The sequence below is a fragment of the Meles meles genome, chromosome 2 (genome assembly GCF_922984935.1).
Source record: "Meles meles chromosome 2, mMelMel3.1 paternal haplotype, whole genome shotgun sequence".
Taxonomy (NCBI): domain Eukaryota; kingdom Metazoa; phylum Chordata; class Mammalia; order Carnivora; family Mustelidae; genus Meles; species Meles meles.
Window position 1 is genome coordinate 5,029,247 of NC_060067.1, and position 21,101 is coordinate 5,050,347.

Consider the following 21,101-nt stretch of genomic DNA (forward strand, 5'->3'; position numbering starts at 1 on the left):
TTCTAGTAACAGTGCGCAAGGGTTCCCTTTACTTTGCATCCTTGCCATCACTTCTCTAGTCTTTGTGACGATAACCATTCTAATAGGTGTGAGGTGTTGTCTCATTGTGGTTTTGATTTGCATTTCCCTGATGATTAGTGCTGTCCTCTATCTGTTGGTGTTCTTGGAAAAATGTCTATTCAGATTGTCTACCCATTTTTAAATTGGATTGTTTTTTCAGTTGATTTGTGTGGGTTCTTTGTATATTTTGGATATTAACCTCTTATTAGATATATGATTTGCAAATATTTTCTACCATTCTGCAGGCTTTTTCATTTTGTTGATGGGTTTCCTTTACCAAGCTGAAGGTTTCTAGTTTGATGTACTCCCACATCTTTGTTTTTTGTTGCTTTTGATTATGGTACCAAATCCAAAAATTGTTGCTAAGACCTGTGTCAAGGAGTTTCCAAGAATTTTATGGTTTCAGTCTTATGTTCAAGTCCTTAATCCATTTTGAGTTGTTCTTGTATACAGTGTAAGATATAGATCCAGTTTCATTTTTTTCATGTGCCTATTCAGTTTTCCCAACATAATTTGTTAAAGAGGCTGTCCTTTTCCCATTGTTTATTCTTAGCTCCTTTGTTTTAAATTAATTGATCATATATATGGGTTTATTTCTGGACTGTCTATTCCATTCCATTGATTGACAAGTCTTTTTATGCCAGTACCATGCTGTGTTGATTATTATAGCTTTATAATATACTTCATAGTCAAGGAGTATGATGTCTCCAGCTTTGTTCTTCTTTCTCAAAATTGCTTTAGCTGTTAGTGTCTTGTGGTTCCATACAAATTAGCATTACTTGTTTTATTTCTCTGGCAAGTGCCATTGGAATTTTGATAGGGATTATTTTGAATCTGTAGATTATTTTGGTATTAGGGGCATTTTAATAATATTCTTCCAATTCATGAGCATGGACTATCTTTCCATTTCTTTGTGTCATCTTCAGTTTCTTTCATCAGTGTCTTACAGTTTTCATTGTACTGATCTTTCATCTCCTTAGTTAAATTTTTTCCTAGGTATTTTGTTCTTTATGCAATTATAAATGGGATTGTTTTCATAATTTCTATTTCTAATAATTAATGAATGTATAGAAATGAAACAGTTTTGTATATTCTGTATATTGCAAGTTCACTGAATTTGTTAGTTTGACAATTTTCTGGTGGAATCTCCAGGGTTTTCTATATATACTGTCACGTTGTCTGCAAGCAGTTTTACTTTCTTTACAGTTTGGATGCCGTTTACTTTTCTTGCCTAATTGCTTTGGTTATAACTTCCAGTACTGTGTTCATTAATGATGGCAAGAGTGAGCTTCCTTGTCTTATTCTTGATAATAAAGAAAAAGCTTTCAGCTTTTGTCATTGAATATATATGCTGTGGGCTTGTCATATGGCCTTTATTATGGTGAGATACATTATACATAGCCTTTTATGTATGGTAATAGTATTTTTAATTTAGCATAATGCATTTGACATTCATCCATATTGTTTTTGTCATTAATTCTGTCCTTTTTATTACTGAGTAGTATTTCATTGGGTGACTGAACCATAGTTAGTGTTTAATTGTCAGTTGAAGGATATTTGAGTTGTTTCCAAGTGTTGTGGCTAATAAATAAAGTTGCTGCAAACATTTATGACAGGTTTTTGTGAATGTAAGTTTTTACTTTGCTTGGGTATATACCTAAGGGTGGAATTGCTGGTTATATAAGAGTATGTTTAACTTGGTGAGAAACAACCAAACTCCCTTCCAAAGTGGCAGTACTGTTTTGCTTTCTACCAGTGAAATGTGAGAGTATATGAATGTGTGTGTGTGTGTATGCATGCATGCATGAATATTATTTATAAAAATATAAATGAATATGTATATGTATATATAAACATACACACAAGGATGGGTGTTGATGCGTCTTTGTTGGCCATAGGTATTGTAAGTTTATAATTTACTCATTCTAATAGGCATGTAGTGATATCTTATTGTTTTAAGTTGCATTTCTCAAATGCTTACAGTTGAGCATTTTTTCCATATGCTTATTTTTTATCTATGTATCTTCTTTGCTGAAGTGCCTGTTGAAATCTTTTGCCAGTTTCTTTATTAGGTTGTTTTTCTTATGATTTTGTTTTGAGAGTTCTTTATATATTCTGGAGCACTTTTTCAGATTTGTGTTTTGTAAATACTTATTTTCAGTCTTGGGCATGCCTTTTCATTCATCTTTCAAAGAGGAGAAGTTTTAATTTTTGTGAAATTCAGTTTACTAGTATTTTTCTTCAATGGATCATACGTTCTGTGTTTTATCTAAGAAATACTTGCCTAATCCAAGGTCGTAAAGATTTTTCTTTTATGTTTTCTTCTACAAGTTTTATGGTTTTCGATTTTACATTTAAATTTTTGATCCTTGTGAGCTTGTTTATAGTATAAGATATGGATGGATGCTTATTTATTTTTGCATGTGGAAGTCAGGTTTTTCAGCAAATGCTGGTAGAACAACTAATCTCTCTGGAATTACCTTTGCACATTTATGTAAAATCTATTGGCTGTATAGGTGTGGTTCTATTTCTAGTTTCTCAGTTCTGTTCTTTTGAACTACGTAAGTCTATCCCCTCATCCATACAAAACTGTCTGGACTACTAGATCTTTATAGTAAGTGCTGACATTAAGATAGTGGGTACACACAAGTTTTATTTCTTTTTCAAAAGTGTTTTGGCTATTTTAGATTCCTCTGTATAAATTTTAGAATTAGCTTGTTGATTTTTAAATGGGGAAATAGTCTGAAGAAGAGGCGACGGAGGACTTGAGCCATGAAGTGTGGATAGGAATTGAAAGAAATGAAAATGTATATATCATAGGAAATAGAAAACAAAAGCTACACCAGAAAAAGTGGAAAGATTAAAAGGGGAGGAAGAAATCATAGTTCTGGAAAAATTGATGTGAAAATTCTAATCTAGTCTAATTACCTCTTGTTTACTGCAGGATAATTAGGTTGTATTCAGTATGTTTAGGTAGGTGGGAGGGAGTAATAAGTAAATATAAGAGGCATTAAAGCATAGTGACTGTTAGGTAGAGACCAAGACCTAATTTGGAATGTTAGAGTTTAAGCGTTGGTTATTCAAATTGGAGGCTGATGAAACAAAATGAAACTCATCTAAATATTTTGAAAAAAAAATTTTTTTAAGAGTTTATGTATTTGTTTGACAGAGCACAGGCAAGGGGAGCAGCAGGCAGAGGGAGAGGGACGAGCAGACTGTCGGTTGAGCAGAGAGCCCAACACAGGGCTCGATCCCAGGACCCCAGGACCCTAGGATCATGACCTGAGCCAAAGACATGCTCAACCGACCAAGCCACCCAGGCGCCCCTATTTTGGAATTTTGAAGTGATTGATTTATAATCCCAGGTCTCTGTTTTTCCTTTTAGTGTTTATTTGTTTTGAGTTGCTGCTCTTGTTTTCTGGTATCCCACATATGAGAGAAAATTTCCAATATGTAGAAAAGGAGTTATATTCTGATGCTTTTTTTTTTTTTTGTCTTCGTAGTACTTTAGCTGACAAGTAGACTGTGCCTTTACCCCTTTATAGAATTAGAAGTTTCCTTTAGCTATCATTGTGCGTTACCATATTACCTTAGATTGAAATATAGCAACTGTTATGACATCTCATTTTTGTCCAGGGGCTTTATTGTCCTGTATACCTATGCATTTTGTTTGGGTAGGTAACTAGTTTGGTTTGGGATTTGAAGAAGATTCTTAAGAATAAGCCAACTAGAAAGAAGACCTATTGAGTTCAAGTATTTTTATTTTTTAAAATTTATTTTAAATTTATATTTTTAGTAATCTCTACACCCAGCATGGGGCTAACCTCATGATCCTCAAGATCAAGAGTTGCATGCTTTTCTGATTGAGCCAGCCAGCACCCCAAGTCCAAGTATTTTTAAAGATCAAAACAGTCCTCGTTACTAAACAGTTATCTAAAAATTTGGTTTCTCAGGATCATAGAGGAAATAATGTCTCTGGGTTCAGCAGGTAGTTGCTATCACCTTATATTAAATGTACTGGTAAGTTTTAACCTGGTTGTCTTTGGTCTGTTCCCCAATATTAAAACTTGCCATTCTTATTGTGGGAACTATGCTCTCTCCACCTGTCCTTGACCATTGTATAGATTACCTGCTAGAGTTGACCCTTGAATGACTTGGAGGTTAGGAATGCCAATCCCCCATGTATTTAGAAACTCAGGTATAACTTTAGACTGCCCTGAAACATAACCAGTAAAAGCCTGCTGTTGACTGGAAGCCTTACTGATATAAATAGTCAATTAACAGTTATATGTATTATATACTTATCCTTTGATATAAAGTAAGCTTGAGAGAAGGAAATGGTATTTAGAAAATTGTAAGGAAGAGAAAATACATTTATGGTACTATTAAAAAAAGGTCTGCTTAGATATAGACCTAAGCAGTTCAAACCCAGCGTTGTTCAAGGATTAGCTTCATTACCCTCATCCTTTGTGATAAGGATGTTTTATTTTCCTTTTAGTTGTACTCTTTCAGCATAGTGACAAGAAGGAGTAATGCAATTACCTGGTAAGAGTGAAAAGGAATTACAAGAAATGCCACATTCTTTATAGCATTGTTTGAAAGTAAAATATATATTCTATAACTTTATTTTTCAAGTAGTGCTATGAAAATGGTGTAAGCTCCATGAGGGCAAAGATGTTGGTTATCTTGTTTACTGTAGAAGTTTTAGTGCTTGGTGTAATACATGGTGGGAGTAGACCTGCAATAAATATTTGTTGAATAAATGTTAAACTGGTCAGAAACATGAAATTCCAAAGATCCGAGATTATTTTTTTTCATAATCATGTGTGATTTTACTGTCCTGAAACATGGGTTTGTTTTGCTTTGTTTAGAATAGTGTTTAGTGTTTTGCTCAGAGTGGGAGATGCTCATGAAAACTTTGGGGTTCTTTTTGAATGTTTGCATTATTATGATCTGTGGACTTTAGTTGAATATATAGAAGTAGAGTGGAGAATGCTAGTGAAATCATTATCTCAGGATTTCTTCTAAGCTCTTGAGCGTCATCAGTCTTTATTTTTAACAATATGATCCTACTATGTGTAGTGTGATTTGCTAGGTACTGTTTTTTAATATCAGATGGTGAGCCCATTCAGGGAAGGTACAAATTTTATGTGACAGTTGTAATGATTAAGAGTTGTGTATAGATGGGGCGCCTGGGTGGCTCAGTGGATCAAAGCCTCTGCTTTTGGCTCAGGTCATGGTCTCAGGGTCCTGGGATTGAGCCCCGCATCGGGCTCTCTGCTCAGTGGGGAGCCTGCTTCCTCCTCTCTCTCTGCCTGCCTCTCTGCCTACTTGTGATCTCTGTCTGCCAAATAAATAAATAAAATCTTAAAAAAAAACAGTTGTATGTAGTTAAAACTAGATACTGGTGAGGAAAGAGACACTTCAGAAATGTTGGCAGCTTCACGGTTACTTTGCTTCATTAAAGAAGGTAAACTTAGATTTATTTTTTCAGAAAGGAAAATAGTCTTTTTTTTTTTTAAATTTTATTTATTTATTTGAGAGAGAGACAGTGAGAGAGAGCATGAGAGGTGAGAAGGTCAGAGGGAGAAGCAGACTCCCCATGGAGCTGGGAGTCCGATATGGGACTTGATCCTGGGAACTGAGCCACGCAGGTGCCCAGAAAGGAAAACAGTCTTAATGCTTTAGACCAGATGGGAAGCATGGATGTTAGGTGGGTTATGCACTAAATAACAAATAATGTGTTTCATAACCTTTGGGAATAAATGCCAGTATAAGAACAGATTTATCTGAGAATATGTAAAATGTATAAATCATTGACATCTTGCTCTAAAATGTAAGCAGAAATATCTAATGTGGGCTTAATTTTATCTTCCCCCAGGGGCTCCTGGGTGACTCAGCTGGTTAGGCGTCTGCTTTCAGCTCAGGTCATGATCTTAGGGTCCTGAGATCAAGTTCCGTTTTGGGTTTCCTGCTCAGTGGGGGGTCTGTTTCTACCTCTACCCGCCCCCCCCATGATATCTATCTTTCTCCCTCTCTCTCTCAAATCAATAAAATCTTTAAAAATTGAATTTTGTCTTTCTCCAACTTTGGGAACTTTGCCAGCAGTATTTCTGCCAAAGATTGCTTTGTCTTCTGCAGTTGAGATGACCACTTAATATTTGTATGGAAATAAATATGTGTCTAATGATTTGTATTTTAGGGTTGAGTAGTTAGAAGTCTCTGATTCATTATGAAGCAGTCTATGGTAGTTGTAGCATTCTTTCTTTCTTATACTGAATTCTAAATGAAATAATAGTAATTGTGGTGAACTATAGACTTGGATAAAATGACCTTAAATTTAGATAGGATGGTGAGAGGGAAGCTCTGGTGTAACAGTAAAAAACATACATCTTTATATGTATTATACTGGCTGTTCTTTTTTTATAAGTTGCTCTGGATAACCACTAATAACAGAAGTTCAGTTCTAGCCTTTAATTGTTTGCTCTGATTTGGCTCAGATGAGGTTTTTTTGTTTGTTTTGGAAGGGAAGAAGTTAAATTGCGTTATTTTATTAGCCTCAGATATAAACTCTGAGATTTGGGATTCCTTAGTAATACTATATTTGGGTGTATTTCATATATATTTTATAATATGCTATTCACTGAAACAACATGATATATAAGCATTTTGCATTTTATTTACGGTTTTGGAAAATCCAATTTAAATTTTTCTAGGGCAAAGTAGCTCAAGTGCTATGTATAAAACTGCTTGTAACTGGGAGTACCTGGGTGGCTCGGTTGGGCGGCCGACTCTTGATTTTGGCTCAGATCATGATCCCAGGATCTTGGGATCAAGACTGGGCTCTGTGCTCACAAGGGAGTCTGCTTGAGGATTCTCTGTCCTTCTGCCCCTCCTCCTGCTTGCTCTTGCATGCTCTCTCTTTTTTTTTTCTTTTTTTTAAGAGATTTTATTTATTTGACAGACAGAGATCACAAGTAGGCAGAGAGAGGGAGGAAGCAGGCTGTCCGCCGAGCAGAGAGGCTGATGCGGGGCTCGATCCCAGGACCCTGGGATCATGACCTCAGCCGAAGGTAGAGGCTTTAACCCACTGAGCCACCAGGCGCCCCGCATGCTCTCTCCTTCTAAAGTAAATAAATCTTAAATATTGCTCATAACTGAAAAAAATTGGAGTACATTTTCCATACAGTTTGTATTTTATGAGTTTACATGATGTTTTTTCTGTGGAACAGAAGACTGAGAAATAAACTAATGAAAATCTTCACTGTGTGGTAGTGATTAATCAGTCTTAAGTGGTGGAGATTATGACTAGTTTACTTTTAGGGTAATTCATGTAGTAACTCAGAAGTAGGACATAATTAGGTTCTTGGTCCAGGACTGATGGTAACTCTCAGAAATTTTGCAGTAGAATCTGGGGTTCAGATTATGGAAAGGTTCAGAGAATGGAAAGTGGATGGCAGGTTTAAAGAAACTTATGTAGTTAGCATTGGGGAGTTAGGTGGAATATTTTTTATAGTGTTGAAACAGGGTTGAGACTGGGAGGTTAAACAGGCTGTGTTGTAAAGGGGCTTTTATTGTACTCTGTTACATGAGCAGGATCCCTAGTATAAATTAGGTTGATGGAACAGTAGGATCTTTTAGGAACTGATATAAGATGTAAAAATTAGAACCCATGGAAAAACCAATTCAAAAACCTACTTGTTTCATCAGTTTGAAAAATAATATAAGGAATTAGCTAGGCTTTCCAAAATAATACATTCCTATTTTTTGGATAGAAAAATATCACTATTTGGATAGAAAAACTCAGTATTTAAGCCTTAGCATGACCTGTGAGACTATTTGAAACCACACTATCAGTGTCGTGTTTAAAGAGTTAAATTACATTTGAATTATTTTATATTTCACATTATTTTGAAGTAGGCTTTTGTGATATGTCTCCAATGTGAAAAGTTGATGCTGAGGAACTGAGGAGGGAAAATAAAGCTGAATAGGAGGCTTCAATATTAACTGAATTAAGTTCATGTATAACTTAATTAAGTTACCCAAATTTGAATTCTCTACGTTTTTGGTAGCATATTTGAAAACCTGATGTTTGAGACAGTAATGATCACCAGAACTATAGACTCTACTAAATTGCTTGTTAGTTAACCCAAATGTAAGATGTTACAGCCTTTTTTTTTTTTTTTAAGATTTATTTATTTTTTTTATTTATTTTTTTTTCATTTTATTTATTTTTTCAGTGTAACAGTATTCATTCTTTTTGCACAACACCCAGTGCTCCATGCAAAACGTGCCCTCCCCATTACCCATCACCTGTTCCCCCAACCTCCCACCCCTGACCCTTCAAAACCCTCAGGTTGCCCCAACCTCCCACCCCTGACCCTTCAAAACCCTCAGGTTGCCCCAACCTCCCACCCCTGACCCTTCAAAACCCTCAGGTTGTTTTTCAGAGTACATAGTCTCTTATGGTTCGCCTCCCCTCCCCAATGTCCATAGCCCGCTCCCCCTCTCCCAATCCCACCTCCCCCCAGCAACCCCCAGTTTGTTTTGTGAGATTAAGAGTCACTTATGGTTTGTCTCCCTCCCAATCCCATCTTGTTTTATTTACTCTTCTCCTATCCCCCTACCCCCCCATGTTGCTTCTCCATGTCCTCATATCAGGGAGATCATATGATAGTTGTCTTTCTCCGATTGACTTATTTCACTAAGCATGATACGCTCTAGTTCCATCCACGTCATCGCAAATGGCATGATTTCATTTCTTTTGATGGCTGCATAGTATTCCATTGTGTATATATACCACATCTTCTTTATCCATTCATCTGTTGATGGACATCTAGGTTCTTTCCATAGTCTGGCTATTGTAGACATTGCTGCTATAAACATTCGGGTACACGTGCCCCTTCGGATCACTATGTTTGTATCTTTAGGGTAAATACCCAGTAGTGCAATTGCTGGGTCATAGGGTAGTTCTATTTTCAACATTTTGAGGAACCTCCATGCTGTTTTCCAGAGTGGTTGCACCAGCTTGCATTCCCACCAACAGTGGAGGAGGGTTCCCCTTTCTCCACATCCTCGCCAGCATCTGTCATTTCCTGACTTGTTAATTTTAGCCATTCTGACTGGTGTGAGGTGATATCTCATTGTGGTTTTGATTTGTATTTCCCTGATGCCGAGTGATGTGGAGCACTTTTTCATGTGTCTGTTGGCCATCTGGATGTCTTCTTTGCAGAAATGTCTGTTCATGTCCTCTGCCCATTTCTTGATTGGATTGTTTGTTCTTTGGGTGTTGAGTTTGCTAAGTTCCTTATAGATTTTGGATACTAGCCCTTTATCTGATATGTCGTTTGCAAATATCTTCTCCCATTCTGTCAGTTGTCTTTTGGTTTTGTTAACTGTTTCCTTTGCTGTGCAAAAGCTTTTGATCTTGATGAAATCCCAGTAGTTCATTTTTGCCCTTGCTTCCCTTGCCTTTGCAAATTTATTTGACAGAGAGAAATCACAACTAGGCAGAGAGGCAGGCAGAGAGAGAGGAGGAAGCAGGCTACCTGCGGAGCAGAGAGCCCGATGCGGGGCTCGATCCCAGGACCCTGAGATCATGACCTGAGCCCACGGCAGAGGCTTTAACCCACTGAGCCACTCAGGCGCCCCCAGCCTTTTTTTTTTTTAAGATTTTATTTATTTATTTGACAGAGAGACACAGTGAGAGAAGGAACACAAGCAGGGAGAGTGGGAGAGGGAGAAGCAGGTTTCCCGCCGAGCAGGGAGCCTGATGCAGAGGCTCAATCCTAGGACCCTGGGATCACAACCTGAGCCAAAGGCAGACACCCAAGAACTGAGTCACCCAGATGTCCCTAGATTACAGCTTTAATCAGATTCTCCAAATCTATGTTCACTTTGCATTAAGTGACTTGTATTTTCATTGGCTTCCTAATCAAATTTGAAAGACATCTCTGACCCCTAATACGACAGTATTAATATTACTTTGGTTTTACATGTAAACACTGGTGAACATTTCATGGATTTGTTTTGCGGGAACAGATTTTGTAAATTTTAATGGAATTAGGAAGGTGGAAGTTTATGAAAAAAAAAAAAAAAGGTTTTGTAAAGTAGCTGTTTTCAAAATTAGATGGCCAGGAAGATACAGCAATTATTGACTTGTCTAGATATTAAAATATTTAGGGGAGTTGAATATGTGAGTTAATTACCATTTCCTGGATTTGATTTTTAGAAAAGTATTGACTGAAAATTGTGAGGTGGAAAAGGCAGGAAGAATGAAATGTGGCAGATTTTAGAATTATAAAGCATATACTCTCCCAGAAATACATATTAAGTCCCTACTTTGTGGTAGGAACTATATAGCAATAGAAAAAGGATATGCCTCCACACAGAAATAACTCATAATCCCCTTAAGGAACATACCATGATTAAAAGCCACATTAAGTTGATATCTGATCCCATGCTCTATGGTTTATGAAAATGATCTAAAATTAATGAAACAGGGTTTTGTTTTTGTTTTTAAAGATTTTATTTATTTATTTGACAGAGAGATCACAAGTAGGCAGAGAGGCAGGCAGAGAGAGGAGGAAGCAGGCTCTCTGCTGAGCAGAGAGCCTGATGGGGGGCTCGATTCCAGGACTCTGGGATCATGACCTGACACGAAGGCAGGGGCTTTAACTCACTGAGCCGCCCAGGCGCCCCTTGTTTTTTTTTGTTTTGTTTTTGCATATTTTGCTGTCTTTATTTTTTACCCATCTGCAATATAGTAAATGGATTTGTAGCATGTCACTGACTTTGGATCTGTTTGATTTGGCTTTGCTTAATCTTGTGTTTTTGTGGAACCTTGTATTAGCTTGCAGAAGTACTCACAGAGATACACGTGCCTTGTGCACAGTAGAAATTCTGAAAACCTTCTCATCTAAAAATTTTATTTTAGAAATGGGACACCTGGGTGGCTTGGTTGGTTAAGCACCTACCTTTGGCTCAGGTTACGATATCAGGGTCCTGGGATAGAGTCCCACATCATGCTTTTTGCTCAGTGGGGAGCTTTTGCTTCTCCCTCTGCCTGCCACTCCCCCTGCTTGTTCCCTCTCTCTCTCTGACAAACTCTTTCAAAAAAGGAGAAGAATAAATGAAACAAGATGGGATTGGGAGGGAGACAAACCATAAATGACTCTTAATCTCGCAAAACAAACTGGGGGTTGCTGGGGGGAGGTGGGATTGGGAGAGGGGGAGGGGGCTATGGACATTGGGGAGGGTATGTGCTATCGTGAGTGCTGTGAAGTGTGTAAACCTGGCGATTCACAGACCTGTACCCCTGGGGATAAAAGTACATTATATGTTTATTAAAAAAAAAAAATTTGGAAGGGGAGGCGAACCATAAGAGACTATGGACTCTGAAAAACAACCTGAGGGTTTGGAAGGGTCAGGGGTGGGAGGTTGGGGGAACAGGTGGTGGGTAATGGGGAGGGCACATTGTGCATGGAGCACTGGGTGTTGTGCAAAAACAATGAATACTGTTACGCTGAAAAAATAAATAAAATGAAAAAAAAAAAAGGGAAAGTATTTCACATAGGTTGAATGTGGTAGAAGTCAATTTTTTTTTCCCCTGTGGAAAATGATCCTATTCTTTGTGCTGTGCAAAGATCTGGGATATGTATGGGAAATAAAATATGGGTTAGTATTAACCAAATTGTGTGGTAAGATTAAAGCAGAGGGCTTAACCTGGGGAACTTGGAAGCAAATTACTGTTACAGGTGAAGAAATCTGGAGAACTTTCTCTTTTCACCTTTTGGTAAAGGGAAAGTGACTATTTTACCTTCAGAAATACGAAGAGTAGATATGGTGTAGGAAACTTTGATTGTGTTCTTATGAACTAGCTGTATTTTTGAAACAATTAGGATACCACTAATTTTTCTTTATTCTCTGTATGTAACAAATTTCAGACCACCTGAAAGTAAATTCCATTGAATTATAAGTTCTAAACTCTACTTGGAAACACTCCCATATTTAGGCATTTGGTTTTGGTGTGTGTGTGTGTGTTGAATATGAACAAAGAACCAACTACAAAAAAAAAACAAGGTGATTTACAGATAGCATGCAGGATTTTAATTAGGCTTGGGGCTTTGTCATTTGCTTTTCTTGCTAGCTCTGAACTCAGTTTTATTTTCTGCCAATTATTAAGCAGTAATTCTTGTGTTGGATCCCTTGAATGGTTACTTTTAGGGCCATTTGTCATATGCTTCATACATTGCACACTTGAGGACTTTTATACCTAGTTGTCCTTGCTCATGATTGTTTGGTGATTATTCTGGCAGTTACGTGAACAAGATTATATAATATTAGTTTCAGTTAAGGTGGCCATGTAATTCCAGCTTCAAATTTGGACACTTTTTCAAAAAACTATTTTTAATTAGGCTCCACGCCCAGTGTGGAGCCCAACATGGAGCTGAACTAGGACCCTGAGATCAACACTTGAGCTGAGGTCAAGAGTTGGACGCTTAAATGACTAAGCCATCCAGGTGCACCCTCCATCCAAGTTGGACACTTTTGAGAGAGAAAAGGACTTACATTACTTAAGAACATCAGATCAAACCAAGACTGGCTCATACTAAGAAAATATCATTATGTAGGATGCTTTTGACTATAAGTAACAGAAAACACAACCTGAACAACAAGTGAAGTATATTGGCTTGTGTATGCAAAAAGCCCAGTGTTTAGGAGCCCTTTGGTATGATTTGGTGGGGGCTCTTTGTTTCTCTGTTTTCTAGACTCTTACTTCTATGGCTGGTTTCCCTTATAGTTGTCAGATGGTTCCCAGTAGCCATGTGGACTATATTCTTCTTCCATGACTAGCAGGAGAGAGAAGACTGCTCCTTCCATAAGCATAGAATGAATCTTAAGCCTCGTGATTATTAGATCCTTCTGAACGAATCTCTGCGATAAGAGGAATGTCATGTGTTGATTGTCCTAGATACAAGATATTTGAATATCACTGAGGCAAGAGCATGAATTACTCTGGTATTCTTTGACTAGTCAGGGTCCATTCAGAAAACGGGTGGAGGGTCAGTCAGTTTAGGAAAGCAAGACAACTAAAGGAAGGAGAAGGGAATGGATGTTTGGGAAGCAACCACAGAGATCAGTGTTAATCCAGTGTCACTGTTGGCATTTTCCCGTAGGCGTCTGTGAAGGAGGTTCTGCAAGAGTCAAACACACTGCAGATGTGTTTTCCTTCTAGTGAGAATTTGTAGTATAAAATGACTTAGCCTGGCAAGGGGAGAGGAAAAGAAAAAGTACCATTCCATTTTTCTTTTTTTTTTTTTCTATAAGACTGTAGTAATTGATGATCATCTTTTTTGTTTGTTTAAACAGACTAATAGGGATGCCAAAGGAAAAATATGATCCTCCAGATCCTCGAAGAATTTATACCATCATGTCAGCAGAGGAGGTAGCCAATGGGAAAAAATCTCACTGGGCAGAATTAGAAATCTCGGGTGAGTGGAATCTGAAGCATTTAATCCAGGATATAATAGCGATAATGAACATGAGTTGAATATTGTCATATTTATTTCTTTGTTGTACATTTTAAAATAGGTGAACTAACTGAGAAAATACGGGATGCAGAAGTACTAGTGTTTAGTTTACCTGTGACTAAATACCTTTATTTCTGTTCATTTTTTTGAGATAATACCTTGGGCCAGGGTTGGCATCTGTAATTGAGGACATTGGGAATTCAGTTTCTCAGTAAACCAGGTTCTTTTATAGACTGGATTTTGTTTTGGCTATTGTAGAGTAATTATTTTTGCAAATTGAAATCTTTGCACTTCTTCTGTTATCCTAGTTTTGGCAGAGTAGGAAACCTAGCGGCTACTGGTTTATTCTACAAATAACTAATCACTGTTACGTGACCTTTCATGTATGGAGCACTGGGTGTGGTGCAGAAACAATGAACACTGTTACGCTGAAAATAAACAAATAGAAAAAATAGAATATGATTTCTAAAAACTCACAGCCCAGTCTACTAGTGAGAAAAAGAAATCAGACAAACCCAAACTAAAGGACATTCTACAAAATACCTAACTAGTAATTCTCGAAATTGTCAAAGTCATGAAAAACAAGGAGAGAGTGAGACTTTGTCACGAACTGGAGGGGACGAAGATACGATGATGAAATGGCAAAATGCTATCTTGAATTGACTCTTAAAACAAAAAGGTGTAAAAACTGGTGAAATCAATAAAATCTGTAAATTAGTAATATACGAATAAAAGAAGTAATGTATCAATGTTAGTTTCCTAGTTTTGACAGATGTACGATGGTACTATAAGAAGCTAACATTAGTGGAAAACTGTATGAGATGTAGATAGGAACTCTATTATCTTGGTAATTTTTTTGTAAATCTAAAATTATTATAAAGTTAAAAGTATTGAAAATAGACTATAATTACTGCCTTTGTTTTATGAATTGGTACAATACAAATAATATGTAGAATGTTTTTTTTTCCTCCAGTAGGCTTTCATTTGGAAGTGTTAAACCCACATTATAGTGTCAATAGCAAGAATTACCTATACATTTAGCTAAAAGGTAACTGGGTGGATAGGTGATTGGTAATGAGCAGAATGAATATGAGTAAATCCTACCAGATTAACCCAGGGTTTCTCAACTTGGCACTGCCGACACGTAGGGCCAAGATAGTTCTTTGTGGTCGGGGCCAGTCGTGTGCACTACAGGTTGTTTAGCAATTCCTGGTCTTCACCCACGAGATGCCCGCAGCGCCACTTGTCTCTTTTTTTAAAGATTTAATGAACATTAATTGCAAGGTAGACAGGATACCGGAATTTTGACAATGAAAATAGTTATCCAGCAATTTGGGTCCTTAATGTGATTGTTTTCTGTATATATATGTTTAAATATAAGTTAGTATTAACATATATAACGTTTAAATACATGTGAGTATTAGCATGAGATAGTGCCATCTTGTAAAGAATTCCATTAAAACACACATGGGACAAAAGATTGCCATAATACGTACCAGTGGAGATCTTTAGGACTATAATTTACATAAAGTATAATTTTTTAAATTGAAGTATAGCTGACACACAATGATACATTAGTTTCATTTGTACAGCATAGTGTTCGGCAGTATTCCTGGCCTCTACCCACTAGATGCTGGTAGCATTCTTCTAGTTTGGACAACCAAGAATGTCTCCAGATTGCCAAAGTCCTTTAGGGAGTAAAATTGCCACTGATTGAGAACCACTTGATTAAATCCTAGGTACAACTGAAATAAGTTTTTTTCCAGAGCCTCTCTTCACTTGAAAACTTTCTGTCCTATAAATACAAAATCCTAACTGGCACTTTAAGCCTGCTTTTAGACAGCATAAAGAAACCAGTGAGAGAAAGAACCCCGGACAGATGTAAGCTTGAGTTTACTGGTTGGTAGCTAGCATTTACTGTTTGAGATTTTGTGCCCTCTCTACCTTCCATTGCTCTTTTAAGCAAAGTCTGTCATTTCAATACTGATATAAAGTTAAATTCTATTTTACTTTTGTAATGTTTATAAAATGATCTTCTTATAAATTATTAAGATAATACACATTTTGGAGCAGCTGTGGCTGGGTGATTTTCCTAGGTTTATATAGCTAGTAAATGGTAAAAGGACTCTGAAATAGGTTTTCTGTTGTTTTCTAATACACGTTCCGCCATTGAGCTGTCGGATGCTGATTGCTAAAACTTAAAGTGTGACCATTTCACTTGAGTATGTTGCATTTAATGCAAAATCTTAAATCAGAGTTGTTAATTACACCATCAGAAATCTGGGGAAAGGTAAGTCCTTTAGGGGTAAAATGGTTTTCTAGTGGTCAATCTAAGGTTGGTTCTAAATCTATTACTCTTATCTTTTTTAAGTTTGTAGAATAACCCAGGCCCAAATTATGGATAAATCTTGCACTATTAATTTTTGTAGAGTATGTAAGAAATACTTTTGTTAGGACTGTGCCTTAAAATAAAATTCAAGACTATTCTATCATAAAAGCTTAAGTCGGCCGCACGTTTTTCTTGAGACTTTATCATCACCCTGACTCCAGCGGTCTCATTATGCTACATCTCATTTAATGCATGGGAGGTTCATGAGGAAATAATGGTTGTCATGCAGAAATGGGATGAAATTAAAGAAGGGCCAGGTGTGTTTGGAAGCAATCAAATGGCATTAATACAAAATTAAATGTCAAAGATAAATAGTATCTGTATACATTGTAGTCTCTTTTTTTTACCCTTTACTTTTTACTTCTTAAAGTTTAGTCTTTGTCTTAGGCGTTGAATTTAATGCTTCAGTATTTTGCCTTTTAGGTAGAGTGCGGAGCTTAAGTACATCACTTTGGTCATTGACACACTTGACGGCACTGCACCTAAATGACAATTACCTTAGTCGCATTCCACCTGATATTGCCAAGCTTCATAATCTGGTTTACCTGGATCTGTCATCCAATAAACTCAGAAGTTTACCAGCAGAACTAGGAAACATGGTGTCTCTCAGGTAAGGAAATATTATAGACACGACTTACTATATAAAATTCTACATTTACCAAATAAGAAAATTATGGGCTAGTACTCCTCTTACAGGAGGATTTCCATATGTTTTTAACATAAGTGATATAAACTGTCTACACATAGCGCTTGAGTTGGCTTCCATTGAATATTTCCTTTAACTTAAAGGTTTCTAGCTAGAATGTGCTTCTGTTTCTTTTTGACACACTTGAGGTGAGGTGGGGTTAAAATACTAAGTCTCCCTTGAGGCTCAAGTGTGTGATAATTGTAAATAATTGCAAAAATATTCTGTTCTTGTAGTAACTTTTAGGAACATATCTCTGTTCTGTAAGGCAAAGTATACCCACATATCACAGCTCTTAAAGGAAACCTTTAAAACTTGATAATAAGTGCATTTATTTCTAGTCTTTCCGGATTCTTTAAGAATTTCTTCATAGGAAAAAATTGTAGGTCACTTAAGACCTTGTATAAATGTTCTCAGTATCAACAGAGATTGCTTTTCTATGTTTGTACGCTGAGAAGTAATTTTTTAAAAATTTAAAAATTTTAAAAATTAAAAAAAATTTTTTAAATTTAAAATATATATTGTTTTAGAATCTTGCTCCTCACCGTCTCCTTATTGTATGTTTTTGTTGGTTTTCTTTTCTTTCTTATTTTTTTAAGTACTTTTTAGCTGTCTAATGAGGGGCTATTTATTTTGTCTGTAGTCTGGCCAAAATTTCAAAATCATAAATGTGGGTCTTATCTGTATTATCCTATTATCTGTATTATCTTATGTTTTATTTTCAGTGTGTATGTTCTGTGTCAGTGATTATTCATCATAGTATCTTAGTGTGATTACAGTTATCAGATATAAAAATTGGGAAAGGTGATTGGCTTTTTTTTCCTATGGATTAGACTGGATTCAAGGATATGGGTCGTCTTTGGGTACTGAGAATACCTGTCACTCTGATTTGTATCTCTTGGACATTTGGGTGAGAGAAAAAAGGGGATGGATTTAGCCCGAGAATGATATACAGTTCTTACAACTTTTTAATAACCTGTGTTAGAGAATGTGTAAATTATAGAAACACTGTTAACAGTTGTGGCAGTTACACATTTTGTGGTACTTTAATATTGCACAACATTTTTGGATTAAAAGTATAAAAATATGCCTTGAATGTAAGTATCACTCATAGTATATTAGGGAAGGTTAAGAAAACAATTATATATTAATAAATATATATTTCTCTATTAATAAATTTATCATATATTATACATTTATATTTATATATAAAATATATTTTATATATTTATATATTAATAAACTATATATTAATAAAGTTTGATATATTTAACTAAACAGTTTTTATTGTTATTTTTTAAAAACAGGGAATTGCTTTTAAATAACAATCTGTTACGGGTTTTGCCTTATGAACTTGGTCGGCTCTTCCAGCTACAAACTCTAGGTTTGAAAGGTGAGTGATTTTTTAAGAGATGACAGGATCTCAGTATTGAAGTGTTTGTGAGCCTTTAAAAGCTAATTTTGGTTACAATAAGGGTCAGGTTTAGCACAGTTTTGAGAATGTAAATATGCTTTCTTTTGAAATAAAGTGGGTTTTCATGATCAAATTGAGTTTCAGGATTTCAGCATGCTGCCATCATTTTAATAAACTTGTACAGGGAGGTTTTTTTTTTTTTTGTATGTCATGTTTAATTCTCTAAGAAATCTGGTATTAGAGGAGATATTTTAAATTTAACATTCTGGTTCTCCCCACTGCCCTTTTAAAGGAATGACTCAATAGAGTAAACCCTAACCAGAATGATCCATTCAAGTTTTGATAGAGTAGATAAAGTAGCATTGACATATTGGATAGGAGAGAGAAAATGATAATGGTAAAATGAACAATACCTAACAAGTTTGATTATTCTTACTAAAATGTATCAATCCACAATATATGTTCCTTGATAATCTCATCTTAATCAGCTTGGAATGAAAGTCCTTCTTAATTCATATAAATAGTGAAACTTGTCATAGTTTCCTCTTCTAGCGTAGGTAGAAGAGTTTATTTTGAATTCCGAGGACCAAATGCGACGTACTGTACTGCTTTAACTTTTTATTCTGTGCTCATGAGGAATGAACATTAACCAAAGCCCTACAAAGTAAACACTTGTACTGTTTTCCTTCTTCAAAGACCGTTTGAGTCTCTGTGAACATGTTCTGTTTGCTTTGCTTATGTCATATAATGGACTATTAAGAATGAAGCTTCGGGCGCCTGGGTGGCTCAGTGGGTTAAGCCGCTGCCTTCGGCTCAGGTCATGATCTCAGGGTCCTGGGATCGAGTCCCGCATCGGGCTCTCTGCTCAGCGGGGAGCCTGCTTCCCTCTCTCTCTCTCTGCCTGCCTCTCTATCTACTTGTGATCTCTCTCTGTCAAATAAATAAATAAAATCTTTAAAAAAAAAAAAAAAAAAAAAAAAAAAAAAAAAGAATGAAGCTTCAATATGAATAGAAAGAATCCTGACATTTTTGGTTGAAATGACAGAAATGGTATTAGACTTCTTTGAACAGCTAACCCTTTGTAAATTACATAATTATATGAATGGTCTGTCTTGTGTTCTTAGTTTCTCTCTAGGACTTCATTGATATTTTCTGTTACATATGAAGTGATCCAGAGGATACGTACATCTAAAATATTTTCTTGAGGTTGAACCCAAGGCAACTTTTGGGCCACTTCACCTTAATCTATATATGCTAAACCTTATTCTTACAAAAATAGTTGAAATAACCATCCAGCTAGAGTTGGAGTGGGAACAGGTCAATTCTTTTCTATTAAATAATATTACGGAATTATTGTCATTTTTTATAATCTTAGATTCATGAAGTATGAAATTTACACTATAATACTGATTGTAATAGTTTTTTTGTCTCTCAGAACAACGTATTGTTTCTTTTAACACCAATAAGAACAGCTGTTTTCCTCTTGCTAATATAGATGGAGAACACATCAGTGACAAATGAATAATTTACTGTTGAACTCCGTGATTTACCCTTTTTTGTACCATGTGATGTTCTGAAAAAGCAAATATTACATGTCCTACTGTTTCATAACTCTGTTCTGTGTTATCTCACGTAAAGATACATTCCCATAAAATTTATACTAAGCATCAACTGAATGAATCATTCTGAATCTCTCTTACTTCCTCAGGCCTTCATTCTGTTTTACTAGTTAAAAGTCTTTATCTTCCAAACTACTGTTTTTGCTGGTCTTTGATCCTGGTGTCGTTTTGTCTACTGAGTCATATTTGTTAAACTCTCTTCTTAGGCTGCTAGTCTTTGAGATTAGGTACCATCTTTGCCTTGTGAACTGTAACTTACCTTTGTTCATGCCTGTAAGTAAATTCTTTTCATTAAACTACAGTTTGTTGTATGGTAAATACCTACCTATATGCATTTTTTCCCCCTTCTTTGAGAGTCAGTTTTTATGGTAGTGCTACTTTCCATTCAGGTGATCTGGTATAGAAAAGCCAAGGACCTTTTAGAATGAAGGAAATGCGGCCCTTTCTGCCATTTTTCAAAAAATTGAGATGGTAAAAACAGGATTTTTTTTTTTTAAGATTTTATTTATTTATTTGACAGACAGAGATCACAAGTAGGCAGAGAGACAGGTAGAGAGAGAGAGGAGGAAGCAGGCTCCCCGCTGAGCAGAGAGCCCGATGCGGGACTCGATCCCAGGACCATGGGATCATGACCTGAGCTGAAGGCAGAGGCTTTAACCCACTGAGCCACCCAGGTGCCCCAAAACAGGATTGGTTTTATGAAGCAAAAGAACAAGTAAAATGTCCCTGATGAATAGTAACTTTATATTCTTAGGAAGGTAAAAATTGAAATAATTTCCTAATCTGTTTTAGTAGTCACATAGTGGTGCTTTGTGTCTAGAAAAGGGGAGGGAGCAGAGTGGAGCATTTAAAATGGCACTGTGATTTATTTAAAAGAAACAGAATGCATAACCTCTGAGATGCCATTTTGTCTTGAAACTGAAAAAAAGAATACCTTTTTCCTATTTCCTTGTCTTCCTCTGAAGCACAGATAGGGAAATATTGATAATAAGTTTGATCATCCTGGACTAACTAATTTCTAGAGATTCTATTTTGACATTTGAGGAGTGTGTGTGAAGGCTATATGCAGTGTTTGAGGAGTTAGGATGAAAAGGCCAATTTAAAAACTATAGGCCTGGCCAGTCAAGTAACTTGGAAAGGTTCTGTTAAGTCACTTAAAAGAAAAATCCAGAGTGTATTAATTTTATAGAACAAGGAAGTAAAAGCAGTTATTCCACAGTTATTTTAAATAATTTAGAACTTATGCCAAGGTGTAAGGCAATACTTTTTCTGACCTATGGGCCAAAGAGTTGTCCTCACACATTAAACATTGAAGTCACAGGTTGTAAACTATTTAGAACTTCAGTAGTTGTGAAGATTTCTGGCTTTCTTCCAAGAATTACTTATCTCCCTTAAAATAAAA

General features: G+C 36.1%; 1 protein-coding gene across 3 annotated transcripts in view; it reads left to right on the plus strand.

The window, feature by feature from the left end:
* The window catches only part of CNOT6L (CCR4-NOT transcription complex subunit 6 like), a 117,504-nt gene that overhangs the window by 28,539 nt on the left and 67,864 nt on the right, over positions 1-21,101 (plus strand). For all 3 annotated transcript variants that reach the window (XM_045994840.1, XM_045994844.1, XM_045994837.1), the window contains exons 2-4: positions 13,432-13,553; positions 16,405-16,591; positions 17,974-18,059. In XM_045994840.1, coding sequence (XP_045850796.1) covers positions 13,442-13,553; positions 16,405-16,591; positions 17,974-18,059 — 385 coding nt within the window. In that variant the 5' untranslated portion in view covers positions 13,432-13,441. The remainder of the gene's footprint in view (positions 1-13,431; positions 13,554-16,404; positions 16,592-17,973; positions 18,060-21,101) is intronic.